Source organism: Pseudochaenichthys georgianus, chromosome 17, assembly GCF_902827115.2.
Source record: "Pseudochaenichthys georgianus chromosome 17, fPseGeo1.2, whole genome shotgun sequence".
NCBI classification, from domain to species: domain Eukaryota; kingdom Metazoa; phylum Chordata; class Actinopteri; order Perciformes; family Channichthyidae; genus Pseudochaenichthys; species Pseudochaenichthys georgianus.
In genome coordinates, this window is record NC_047519.1 from 16,230,683 (window position 1) to 16,244,377 (window position 13,695).

At 41.1% G+C, this 13,695-nt stretch overlaps 2 protein-coding genes across 5 annotated transcripts in view; one reads left to right on the top strand and one right to left on the bottom strand.

Moving 5' to 3' along the window:
• ctnnd2b (catenin (cadherin-associated protein), delta 2b) overlaps positions 1-2,976 on the top strand; it is a 218,098-nt gene extending 215,122 nt beyond the window's left edge. For all 4 annotated transcript variants that reach the window (XM_034104424.2, XM_034104425.2, XM_034104426.2 and 1 more), the window contains one exon: positions 243-2,976. In XM_034104424.2, coding sequence (XP_033960315.1) covers positions 243-506 — 264 coding nt within the window. In that variant the 3' untranslated portion in view covers positions 507-2,976. The remainder of the gene's footprint in view (positions 1-242) is intronic.
• Positions 2,977-6,838: 3,862 nt separating this feature from the next.
• Positions 6,839-13,379, bottom strand: ankrd33bb (ankyrin repeat domain 33Bb). The gene is made up of 5 exons (XM_034104840.1): positions 12,999-13,379; positions 11,026-11,155; positions 8,185-8,325; positions 7,902-8,065; positions 6,839-7,813 (listed from the first exon to the last, which is right to left on the bottom strand). The coding sequence occupies exons 1-5, from the start codon at positions 13,377-13,379 to the stop codon at positions 7,169-7,171; spliced, it is 1,461 nt and encodes a 486-aa protein (XP_033960731.1). The 3' UTR covers positions 6,839-7,168.
• Between the last annotated feature and the right edge of the window lie 316 nt (positions 13,380-13,695).

The following is a 13,695-nucleotide window of genomic DNA, read 5'->3' on the forward strand; positions in this document are numbered from 1 at the left end:
GAGATCTTACTTGGCCATCACCATTTTTTCTTTTTTTTTTCTTTTGTGTTGAATAATAGTCTGTACCCAAAAAGCGATTTAAAAACTGCGCTCAGGGAGAAAGGGATATTTTCACACCTAACTCTGTGAAATGAGGGTTTATTTGGAGAAAAAAAATTGCCAGTTTGATAAGATTTCTCCTAACCCTAATCTGCATCAGAGCTGTTCTGTCACTGATGATCTTTGCCTTTTTCTTTTGACAGATCTCTTCTCAAGGCCTTCCTTCAGAGCCCTACCCTCCATTCCAAAACCCTCCCCCACCCGATGGTGTCAACTACGAGGACCAGGCCTTCTACGAGAACCAGGTCCTCGCGGGAGGGCGCCCTCCCCAGGGTGACCTCAACATGCACCTGCAGGGCCTCAAGTCCACCGGCAACTATGTAGACTTCTACTCCGCCTCACGGCCCTACAGCGAGCTCAACTATGAGACCAGCCACTATCCGGCCTCACCAGACTCCTGGGTCTAAGGGGAGATGAGGGTGGAGGGTTAGGAGGAGAGGATGGATGGTGAAGTGGGGGGGGTTTAAATAGAGGAGGAGAAGATGAGAGGACAGTTTCCCTCCATCCCCATCCTCCCCTGTGGTTCCTGAGTAGCATCATAGATAGCAGGACAACAGAAGGGGAGGATGGAGTGCAGGAAAAGTGAAAAACTGAGACAGTCCTTTCAGAGACATCTGAGGGGAAGGGGACAAAGGAGGACCAGAAGCAAAACGGAGGAGCGGCCATGCATGTGCATGTACACCACCAACATAACTGACGGACACATTTTCTTTCTGTGTTTAGTTTGTGATCAACTACTGCTAGAAGGTTCAGCAGACAGAAAGACCTCCTGTACCTGAAGGCCTCTGGATACAGAATGTTAGAGAGATGGATATGAGGGAAGAGAGGGAGAAGGAAGAAGTGGGGAATATGTGAAGAAGAAGGACAATGGAAGAAAAAAAACGAATCAGTGGACTCAAGAATGGACGTTTTTGGATTGTGAATGGAAAGTGTGAAAGATACCCAGGAGAAAGCTGTATATATGTGGTATAGCGTCATGGCTTTTAGTAATGTGAAGCACAAGAAGCAGAGCTGTAAGACATGTAGGACGTCTGTCACACACCTTTGTTTCTCTATGGCTTTGGCGTGATGTATCCTCCTCTGGGCGAAGAACGCCTCAGGACTTTGTCATTTGTAACAGGTTTTTAATTTTCTTTTGTTGTGTTTCTACTTTTTTAATTCTGGTTGTATAGTATTTGACGTACGCTGTACATTTACGGAGATGCATTGCGTACTGTACATTGCACTATTTTCTGTGTCATGTCAGGCCTTTCGCCATTTGGTCAACCTTCACTTCCTCAATAACTCTCCCCCAAAAAAACGAAAGAAAAATACACACAATATCTGCACTCCCATAATTCATATCACAGCAACAGACAGATGTCAACATGTAAAATATTGGATGTGAATGGGTATTAAGGCATCAATTCTGATAGGTCATGGTGCTCTTTTAACTGCCCTATGGATGGAGTTCACGTTATTACTGACCTTTAACATTTAAGCAGCTTTTTCTGTGACAATACTCACATTATTTTAGGCTAGCTTTCGTTTATTGCCAGCTATCTCGTCACATTCTCACCCCCTAAATCCTCGTTTTGTTCCCATGAGCGCCTCCTTTGAGTGAACTGTGCTCATTGTGTATATAACCGTGCCAAACAAGGGTTGCTTCCCCTCATCTGTAGAAGGGGGAAGGTTAGGGGCGTGTTAAAGGGTCCAAGTTCAGCTGAACATCCTTGCGGTTCTAACAATGCCAGTTTGTAAATGCTTTGGTTTTTCTAAACTGTGTTTTACTGGGATGAAACCTGCCTAACTGCACCAGGACTGGAGAGAAAACATAAAAAGAAGAAGAAAAACGAAGATCACGGAGGGACTGTGGCGGACGAGGGCGAAGCTAGGCTTCCCCCAAAGTTGTACAAAATTAGTTGATTTCTGTGTTGTAAAATAATCAATGTTTGAAGTACAAAAAAAAACTTTTCTGAGAGATGGGTGGCAATTCTAACTTCATGGTAGACAAAACTGTTAATAGAGTACGGATATATATTATATAAATATAAATATATACTTTTTATGTGCAGATGTGGATGTCACTTATAGCAGCAACATTATGGAAAAAAGACTTGTAAAAAGAAAAAAAAACAGCTACATGTAGGAATTTTGTTCACATTTTTTATTTCCTGGTCAACACACTAAATTGTCGACTTTGTGTAGTAATGTTGTTGCTATGTGGAGTAGAGTAGACCAGGGCCCAGGGATCCACGTTGTCACTGAAGCAGTCCAAAAAGGTGCTACGTCCAAGTATTTCCAACATGTCTGTATTTTAACTGTGCACAAAATGTATGTTCCCCTTGAGAACCATTGGTTATCGGCCACAAAACAGGAAACAGTCACGAGTTTGATTCTTGTATTTCCCATGCATGAAAACACTAAGTTCTGATTAATTAGTCTAATTATGCTAAATAGCAAAAGTCCACCCATGAGTGCATGAGTATTTGTTGTTGGTAAATCTGAAAACTAAATGGTGATTTTTTTAAAGTGAGAATGGCTAAATTGTTATACGTGACAACAGACCCTGGTTCTCCCTACCCACTGCGTTTTAGAAATCATAGAGGTCATCTTCTGATGCTTGAAAAAGGACTCGTAACGCAACAGTCCCCCACAAAAACACTGGATGAACAGATGTATTGTGCTTGTGAGTAAGCATCTGGAAACTGACAATGTTATGTATGTCCTTGTGATCCTTAGGCAGAAGAACTTAACTATAAGACCTGTATGGAGATATAACGTTGGTAACCTTTTTGTTGCTAGACCAAACGTGTTTTAAAAAGAGAATTGTGAATCTTTCTATTGCCTCAAACAGATTGCAACTGCTCCAAAAAATATAAACGGACCATCGAAGAACCTCTGACTCTGGGAGTTGTTTCTTCTGTTGCCAAGAAGAGTCTATATGGTAATGTTGTGCGTGTTTAAAAAAAAGTATTTCTGGTCCTCTATGTTTCATCATTAACTATGCATAATGTAGGGATGTAGGGGTATGCAATATTCCTAAAGCATGGCACAAACTATGAGTTTGAAATTATTTTTGCAGCCTTTGCATTCCTCTTCTTATGCACATTTACTAAGACTTGAAACTTGCTAAACAACTCACCCGTCTCAAGGAAAATGATATTGCTTTAATTTTACACTTATCTTCAAATGGTGCTGAAGTTCTAGGGAGATACAAATGTTTGGGTCAATAAGAGAAAACGATTCAAATGGGCCAGAGAGAACAAAACGTGAATCGTGAAATGTGACAGGAGCAAGAAAGTAAAATGTACATTATTTCCAAATTCGTAATTGTAACTAATGTTGCAAGATACATTTCTGCACAAAAGTACACAAATTAAGAAGTTAACTTGTAAATGACTGAATGGAAGAATTGTGCTTCCTGTTGCACTGTCGTTAGCGGAAAAGCCATACCAGTGTGCAACAAGACCAGCAAGTGATGCTTGGCAGGGAAGGAAAACAAAAACATTTTTTAAATTACATTTTCCAAGGACCAAAGACCAGGACAAATTTGAGAGAAAAGACCAAGATAATAGAAATGCTTTGAGACTTGGCTTCAGTATTACAGCCCTTTCATTTACAGTAGGTGGTTTGAACAGAGTCTTAGTAAATTGCTCTGTATACTCCATTATTATACTTAAGGGAGAATAATTACATTGTATGAACATGGTCTGGAGATTCTAGTGCAGCCTCTCAGAGTCCGAAAGCTTTCCAGTACTTCAAAACAGAAGAAACAGAAGATCGTAAGCAATTATTTTAATGGCATAAGATAAAATCTATATAAGGGTCAGGAGGGCTCTCTAGTGGTCATTCGAGAAACTGCACCACATGTCAGGGTGGCGGCCATTTTAGTCTCTGAGGCCTGTTCTGCATGGCTCTCTGCAGATAGATCACCACACCACAGGCACAGATTTTTATCTTTGAAAGCCAAAAGATAGCGCAAATCTTTTTCATTACATATACACTGTTGGAGACAGTGTCCTGTACATTTTGCTGTATGATGTCCTTTTGTTGTTCTGTTGTTAATGTTTGTATGTCTTCTTGTGGAACCTACTGCTGCAGGTCTCCCTTGAAAAAGAGATCATTGATCTCAATGGGATTTTACCTGGATAAATAAAGGTTTTGAATTGAATTGAATTGGAGAGCAGAACAAAGCACGGACGAGGCGTCAAGTCACAGAACCAGAAAAGAGGGAAGGCTGGTGTGCATCTTTTTTTCCTTATCTAAGGTAAATTACTTCTTCTTGCAGGACATTTATATCATCCCTGCTGAGGTAAGGAAGTACATTATTTCTATCTGCAGTGTTTGATCAGCCAAACATATTTAATGGTTAATTCTAAAAGCTAAGCTTGTGTTGGCATCAACCAAAATGACACCTATGAGTTCCAAATGTAGTTAATCAGTACACATGACTCCCTCCAGAGTCTTTGTCAGTTTGCTTTGAACTTTCTATAGTTTTCCTACCAAAACAGCTAAAGCAGCTACATTGTCTTACAGTCATTTTATATCTTTAACATAGGAGTGTCACTAAGAGATTTGTTTTTATTGAAAAGTATTTTTCAAATTGTGAAATATTCCTGTATTATGCTGTTAAAGAAAGACAGTAACACATTTACATTATCTTATCAGAGCATGAGTTGCAATAATATCAAACAACTAATCAACTACATAATATGGAGGTTGAACCAAATTCATTATCTGAAACAGAAAGAGCTGAGTAGAAAAAATACAACTAAAATGTATGAAGAACAGCTATACCAGGATTGTGAGTTTTGACATTTTAAATTGTTGTTGAAAATGGGTTTGGGGCTAGATTTCGCCAATTGCAGTTCGGAAAGTGAAGGCAGAAAGTTGGTTCAGTTGGGTAGCCTCAAAATATTTCCGCTTGCAGATATTGGGATGTTTTTTTTTCATTGGTAAAAATTGAATTTATTAGCCTCCAGGGTTTTGGTAGTGATCAACAGCTCATAAAAAAAGCTACAATTTTGCATTTCATATAGTATATCAGAGCAAATGATCGACCCTTCAACAGTATCAATTCAAAACAGACAGTTGCCATGTCACCATTATTAAGTCTCCATGGATTAGGAAAAATGCCATGGATGATACGGATGACAAACCCAGGTTAATGGGTACGTTTTCTTTTTCAAATGTAATCTATCTCCCATTCATCGTCTATGGTCTAGCTCCAGCTTTAATACCTGATGACATCAAAAGTTTACTGTATTGGTTTATGGCTCTGAGAGAGATTATCTCATGTTCCCTAGGCCATGAGTATACAATATTTGAATTCTTAATTCAGGTGGTCTTTCCCTTTTTAAAGGTGGCAGTAATGGCAATAAGCCCACAAATCCTAACATTGCAACTTTTCCCCGAAATGTCAACATAGACACCTAGTTCATTAGTTTGCAAAGAGTCCCAAAGGAAAAAAAAGGTACAGATATTTACCAAAATACGTAATGCCCTTCGCTTACTGACATTGTGTAACCTTATATTACATCTCTTTGTATTTTGTAGAATTCAAATACACAAATAATATATATAGTGGACCTCCACTTCTCACAGAGCAGGAGATGCCCACAGTACCAGTGTAGCAGAGGACTATCTTGTGATTATTTTGGAAGTCAATAAATCACAGTCTAAGCTGTTTATTTTTGGCTCTGCCTCCCCACTTCTCCACAAAGCCGTAACAAAGCCTGTGTGAGCTGGCTCCTTAGCTCGGCTGTCAAATGCCGCTCACAAATACCTGTTGTATATGTATCAGTGCAAAATGACTTCTTGGCTTATTCCCGCAGGCTTGCTGATCCCTTCCTGTGGCAATCTGCTGTCACAGCCAGCCACCCACCAATCTTCATTTGGCCGTGTCGGAGCTATTCTCTCCAACCTGTACAATCCCAAGACTTGTTGTCACCTTCCTGACTTTTCAAGCCCCATTTCCCACCTCTTAAAATGTCTCTCTGGCAATGTTTTCCTGTCAAAGTTCACTTCAACATATAATATTTTCAACATATTATATCCTACAGTTGTTTATCCTGTATTAAGCCAGCATGATGTCCTGTCCTGTTGCTGTTTCTTGTCTTTCTCTGAAGCCAGTTCAGATGTACTAAACTGGACTTGCTTAGTTTTGGTATTCCATCAGCAAAAGTTGTGGTTAGTAATAAAGATTGAAAGCGATCAACTCAAGATTAGACCATGAAGACTGGGTGCTTAATCCTCAATGTAGATTAGGTTGAAAAGGAATACTAGAACAGCACACCCATTCAAGTTTGTAATATTGTCGCATGGCGGTTCAGGAAAGATGCACATCTTACTTCCTCAAGGCGTGTTGCCAAGGAAAACCGCTAATCACCCAGTTTACACTGAGGGAGTATTATTGGCAGCGGAAAACCAAATAGATAAAGCACCTTGTACCTAAAGTGAGTGACGTTCATTAGAGCCACAGCATGCAGTGACACGCCATTATTAATATCTGCCATTACTCTTTCTTGTTGTGTCCTTACTTACTTTTCTTTAAAGCAAACTGAATCCCATCTTCAGATATATCAGCTAGTTAGCATCCTACTGTAGCAGCATCTACCAAAACTACGTATTAGGGACATAATAGCTACAAAAGAAACTGCAGAGCCATTGATGAGGGGAGGAAAACTCAGACGTTTACAAAGAAATCATAATTAGTTGGGATTCTTGTCAAGCAACCATATGTTCACTTGACCCCCCCTTCCCCAGCTCTGTATTTTTTTAAATATCGTTTTAGCCTATAATCGCCCTAACACACTGTCAAGAGTAACACATGTATCCTGCAAGTGGATTTTTCTCCCCCTGAAATCCTGTATCTCCCACATAGCACCAAATGTTAATAATGCCTCACAAATACATAGTTTGAACTAAATAGGAAACAAGGCAACAACTCCAACAATGGTGAGAAACCCATATTGAACCGTTTCATTTATATTTACATCAAGGGAATCCTTTCTTCATTCAGGTTTTCCTAGAACTGCGTAAAGTGTTGTCAGGGTTTTCGAACAAGACACCAGTACTCCCATTTCCCTCATCTCCTCCTTATCTGAGGTAACAGTTTTTGCCTCTCCTCCTCATGCCTCCTCTCTATTCTCTTCATCTTGTAGTTCCACTTGGGGATCTGTAGCTGGTTGTTGTTGCTTCTCCGTTTGAGTATTTCGGGTAAGTAGCTTGAAGACGGGGCTTTGCAGAGCCTCAATTTTGGCACCACCATGCCTGGCCGCACACTGTTCCTCCTTAGCAGATGCAGAGGCAGGAGGCTCGCTCGCCTCATGGCCAACGTGGCCACGTCATTTAGCAGAGGCTGCAGGCTGGCCCTCCGATCCAGCACTTTGGGAATAAGAAGGACCTTGGAGTTCTGGAAAAATCTCTTGTAGTTGTTCAGTCGTTCCGGGCCCATGCGCTTCAGCTCAGAAACCCGTTGCTTCCGCAGGATCTCCTGCACGGCCTGACGACGCTTCCCGAGACACGGGGGGCTGCCTGGACACACCGTGTGACAAGCTGTGGCCATGACCGGAGAGCAGATGCTGGTGGTGACCTGGACCATGTGTTCAAAAACTCCATCATCGACAGGGTCTACCTTATTATTAATGTAAAACCTATAAGAGTAGCACGAAAATAAGTCCATCAACAGCTTTTTGCAGGACTTCGGCTCCTCGGACTGGGCCGCCCGCTCCTGCACAAGATCAAACGTTACAGGAATCATCAGTTTAAAGCATTATGAGGCGCATTCAATAGTGTGTAGTCATGATGGATTTATTGACCTCCAACATGGGCCACTCCAGGGAGAAGGAGTCACAGAACTGCTCAGCACAGGGCCTTGCTATCAGCCGTTGCATCAGATAGGCCGTCTCATATCGACCGGTGAAGAGAGCCCACTCCCTGGGTGTCAACTGGCGGCCATTGTCCCGAGCCTGAATATCGCCTCCTGGAAACATAAGGAGATATACAACTGCTCAGTGCAAGGGAGAATCTGGGAGTAGAGCTGTGCTATAAACGGTGTGGCCTTCCATTGGCTAAGATAATAGATCATAGTGTGTGCTCTACCAGACAGCATGAGAGTCCTGACACACTCGGCCCGGCCCTGCATGGCAGCCTTCATCAGCGCTGTGAAACCGTGACAGTTCCTCCTCTCCATGTCCATCCCTGGAAAGTAATTGAGCAGATAGATTGCGATGTACCAATAACCTGCAGACCGGGAGAGAAACACAGACTTGTGTTACACAGCTTTGCAATGGCAAATATTATTCTGATGTATCACCCACATTTTCTACATATGTACCTTTTCACTTATTTTTTCAGTCATTATAACAACTTTCCAGGAAAAGCTTTTGTATGTGTCCATGTGTGACATTTCAGTACAGCTACATTCCCTTCTGTAAGGGAGGAGCACCTCGTGGTAGGCTAGCCGTCATCTTTCAGTATACTTGCGTAAAGGCTACTAATCATATTCGTTCATCACATTCATTAGACCCCTCACGAATATCTTTGATACACATGTGAAGCTACAATGTATGTTTTTATGTTCTGCTCTCTGACCTCTCGACGAATTGAAAGTACGGATTGCCTGAGATCTCATGATGTGGTTTTATTAAATGTGCCAAGTGCTAGGACTGTCTTAGGGAAGAAAGCTTTTAGATGTGCAGCTCCACTAAATTGGAACATTTAAAACTGAGCACTTTGGTTCCCCTGCATCATTTTAAAACTCGGCTGGGTGACATGCTGTTTGATACTCATGGTACCTGTCACTGTAAATAGAGTTTGTAAACTGTACCCTGTACATTATGTTGTATGTCATCCTTATTGTTGTTCTGTTGTTTTTATGTTACATGTGTAATTAATGTCCTGCACGTCACCCTTGAAAAAGAGATCTTTTGATCTCAAGGGGCTTCACCTGGTTAAATAAAGGCTACAAACAAACAAACAGAAACAGAAACAGCCTATTAAAAATTGTTCTATGACATACTATATATAATATAATATGATACTATAACAAAAATTTGACAACCGTGCCATTATTTATGACTTTTTAATGACATTTCTATGACATACTATATGACCTTATATAACTTTTTTGTGACACGGTCCATATTATGCTTTTGATTCAACCAGATACAACACCGCACGTTTAAGAACCGTCCCATGAGTGTCTCTCCTCTTAACTTAAAATACGCTTCTAGTGTATTTTGACAGAATACAGTTGAGCGGATGCACCCAAAACTGTCCTTAAGTCTTAAAGGTCCCATGTCATGGCCATTTCTATTGATCATAATTCCATTGTTGAGGTATACTAGAATAGATTTATATTGTGCAATTTTCCAAAATCGCATTGTTTTCTCATACAGCATCTCTGTATAGTATGTGTATTCACTCTCTGTCCTAAACGGCTTGTTGGAGCTCCTGCCCCCCCTCCCTATGAGCCCAGTGGCCATCTGCGAGACAGCGAGACACAGCAAAACCCAGCCCGAACACACACACCCGCAGCCTGGCTGGGAGTTTGTGTGTGTGCTCACCAACTCACAGCCTACTCACAGCCTCGCCGCGTCCCACCGTCTCAGGGAGGAGAAATCGGCGGAGCTGCAGCTGAGAAAAGATTGTGTGTGTGTGTGTGTGTGTGTGTGTGTGTGTGTGTGTGTGTGTGTGTGTGTGTGTGTGTGTGTGTGTGTGTGTGTGTGTGTGTGTGTGTGTGTGTGTGTGTGTGTGTGTGTGTGTGTGTGTGTGTGTGTGTGTGTGTGTGTGTGTGTGTGTGTGTGTGAGGAAGTCCGCGGATTGGTCAATTTGGACTAATCCACGGACGTAACGTATTGGGGAAACGTATTGGCTCCACGGATTGTTCCATTTGGAATTTCCAACGAGGCGTTCTGGGGCAGCATAGACAGGTATTTTCTGTGTGAGAGTTTTACTCGCTACAGGGTGTACTTTGAGGGTTTGTGACTTCGCAGACCGTTTTTCATAAAAACCTTCATAACACACAAGGGGACGGGTAATAACCGGAAAAGCATGACATGGGACCTTTAAATCTTAAAATGATATCCATGTATTACAAATAATAGTTTTATTTGATGGATTTGTGAATCTTCCCTTACAAAAACAAGTAAGACTGAGTGGCCTTGCCCATAAAATGATGAAATTCCATTCCTCTTAATACTGGGAGATCACATCTGAGGACCTGGATTTATTACCATTATACGTCTGGACACTTTCTACCGTTTTTGAAGGCTTTCAGGAAAATTCTTGGTCACCTGTTCCCCTGAGGTGTTGCAGAGTACTTTGTCATGAAGGAAGATCGATACTTCTGTTAATGAAGCAGAAAATGAAGAGGGGTCTGCAGCTATTCATCACAGGACACAAAGAGCCATTCATCATCGTTAGCAGATGAGACTCCGGGCCGCTGTGTCTGATACATATGGCTGCATCACTATGAAATTACTTACCTTGGTACTTTTTTTATTGCCAGAAAAAAACGGTGATTATTGCAGCTGAAAGCAACGGACCTCATAATATGATCTGTGCTTTATTTTGGACCCTTTCTTACCCAATGTGTACTACATTTGCTACAGTATCAATTGTACCACTCTAAAAGTAGTTGGGGAATAGATCACAGAACGCATCTGAACATAGGGAGGATGATCATTTCCTTGATGGTGACAAAATTAACCACTTACTTATTGGTAGCTTCTAAGTCTCGTTCAGAAATGTTAGTGGTATCAATATTCTTGTCGAACTCTACATTTTTAACTTGACAGGGCAGAAGCTCTTGATTAAGTTCAGTCTGTGTATGTCAACACAGTATATGTTGGTCTAATCAGGCTAAAATAGTTAAAAGACCTGTGTCGGTGCTCCCATATTGTGAAAGGCATTTTAAGAATTCTAAAGAGGTGTGTTTACCTGCTTGTGCTGCAGTAATGAGAGCGGTGTTGCCCTCGTTGTCCTGCCAGTTAATGTCCAGATAGGGGCACTGGGACAGGGCGATGACAATTTCCATGTAGCCATGGTAGCACGCAACAATCAGACCAGACTGAAACAAACAAAAAAGAGTGCTTGAGTCTCTTCTTCTCTCTTTGTCTATGATTTGTTTAACTTCAAATTGGTTTCCTGGGACTATGGGATAGCTTATGTATGGATTTATAGCCATGTTTCGAAGACAAAATCATTTTAGTGATTTTCATTCAGATAACTAAGAACAGCAGTCGAGCTGCCTAAAAGCAAAGTAGAAGGCTTTTTTCAGAGTGAAAAAGACGTCTATAAAATACTGTTATGTCTGGGTACACATGGGTTTCCAACTGGAGGGGTCACTTGCTGAGCAAAACATTTCCAAAATGGCTACTATCTGGTTAGCTCTTATTTACAAGGATAACAGCTATAAAAATCAGAGTTAGCGTCAGTAGCATTTTCACAGAAAACACATATAAACAAAGGGCTCAAGGGTTGCATTTTCATGCTTCTAGAAACTCTGTGCCATTTTTTGGTTTTCGGCCAAATCCTTCATCCTTAATCTCAATAAAAAACAAATTGACTGATCCAGGTAGACCAGCATCTCCCATCTTTTACGAGGTGAAATTAAATGTTCTTTTATAAAGGGGTATGTTGGCTTTGAAGAGAGCATGAACAGCTTTGTCTGTGCAAAACCAAACTATCCTTTAAAGGGAGAATAACTGTGGCATCTCTGAATCGCAAACAAAAAATAACAATAAATGATGCCTTCTGGGTGTTAATAAAGAACCTCATAAAATACAGCTATAGAGTTGTTTAACATATTATACCTGTGTAGGATATGACACGGACATAATTTCAAGGCGGAATACAAGGACATTTTATTCAAGCTTTGTCCTTAGGGTGACAAATAAGTTAGGAGTTTAAAATGATGAAAAACGTGAATGTGTTCAAGTTTGTAGGTGAACCCCAAGACTGATACAAAGTAGAAGGTTAGCGTAGTCAGCCTGGTTCTAATATAGCATAACAAATATTAAAGATATCACACGGTTTTACAGTTATCTACAGATCCTTTTGTGTTAAGGTCTTTTGTTGAATCACACTACAAACAGTGAGTGGATTGACTCAACAGTGATCTGAATCAATTGAAAGTTTCCCAACATTGACAACAAGTAACTCAACAGGACAGTTGGTTGCGGTAAAATTAGGTAAAAGGGCAATGCTGATTAAGGTCTTCATACCCACAACAAGCTTGATCGTGATGAAGTTAGCGTTTAGCTCAATATGCCAATAGCATTTATCTCACCTCGTTAATCATGTCTATGTCAGCATAATGTTGTGTTGACAAACTTCAAGGTTTTCTGAAAGACAATTCTGTGACAGTTCTCCAGGAAAATCCTTCTCTCCAGCTCTGTCAGCATGCAGTAGCTCAGGTCAGGTCAGCTTACTGTAGCAAGCCCTTTAGAATCTGAGCCCTCACGGCAAGCCGCTTCTCTACAATGTCATTGCTTTCCGTACTTTAAACTACCAATCTGTCATCCGAAGCTTAACCAACTGCTCGGAAGCCTCCTTCAGGATTTGACCGTTATTATGGTATGAAAATCATCTGGCTCATTCATATCTTGATTAAGTTGTGTAATATATTTTAGTGGCCGTATAGTCTGCCGGAACTTGTATTATAGTTTGTATTATAAGTTATTATAAGTGCCTGTGCAGACTATTACAATTGAACTACATAGTATTCCCCTAACCCCTATGATATTAGAAAATGAATGGAAACCCATTTCTGCCTGCCGGATTGTCCACAGTACCGAATGTATGCAAGTCGCTTTGGATAATGACATGTAATGTAATGTATAAAATTGAAACAACAGAAATGCATGAAAACCAAGCTTTTCATTAAAATGCATTGATATCCAAAGACCTACTCTTTTGTTATGATCCGTCTCTTTCACTTCCTCTTCGGTCACTCCTTGTCTGATCATAATCTTGACTATGATGGAGTTGTTGTTGCAGCAGGCCTTATAGAATGAAATAGGCTCGGGGCTGTCAGGGCTCGGGGGGCGGTCAGTCTGAAATGGACTATCTGGAGGATAGAAAGAATCGTCTGAGGCAACACTGTGTGTGTCCGAGTGATCCGGGAGGGAATCAAAGTCCAACTCCTCAAACTCCTGGTAGACCTCATCATCATCCTCCCAATAGTTTGGCATAAAATCCGCTTCAGGATCCTCTTTACATTCCTCGACTGACACATCACTCTCTTCCCCAATTTCATCAATAGTGGTGATGGACATTGAAGGTATATCCATAGCCCCTTCATCAGTTCTGAACGGAATCTCACCAAGTCTGATGCCTCCGGAAACTCCATTCTCCCGAATCTTTGAAACTTCACTAAGTTCCTCTGTTATTAACACCATTTAAAACCTACCCGGCCCCAACACACTTTAAATTCTAGGGCTGACGACCTAGAGTTCATGTCCATTGGCCTGATGAAGTAGTTGTCTTAACATACCCGATAGAATATTGATTGCTGCCAGGCTATTGACCTCCAACTGTTTCCATCTCAGTCAGGTTTTCCAAGAGACAGGGGTTCACTGGAGATCACAGGGGAGGCATAAGATCATC

What these genes read in the sequence shown, in the direction of transcription:
- ankrd33bb (XM_034104840.1), bottom strand. Translation starts at nt 13,379, where the DNA reads ATGGATATACCTTCAATGTCCATCACCACTATTGATGAAATTGGGGAA. An exon ending in AGACGGATCATAACAAAAGA is followed by an intron (nt 11,156 to 12,998) that starts GTAGGTCTTTGG and finishes TGTTTGTTTCAG; the next exon opens with TCTGGTCTGATTGTTGCGTG. An exon ending in CATTACTGCAGCACAAGCAG is followed by an intron (nt 8,326 to 11,025) that starts GTAAACACACCT and finishes CCCGGTCTGCAG; the next exon opens with GTTATTGGTACATCGCAATC.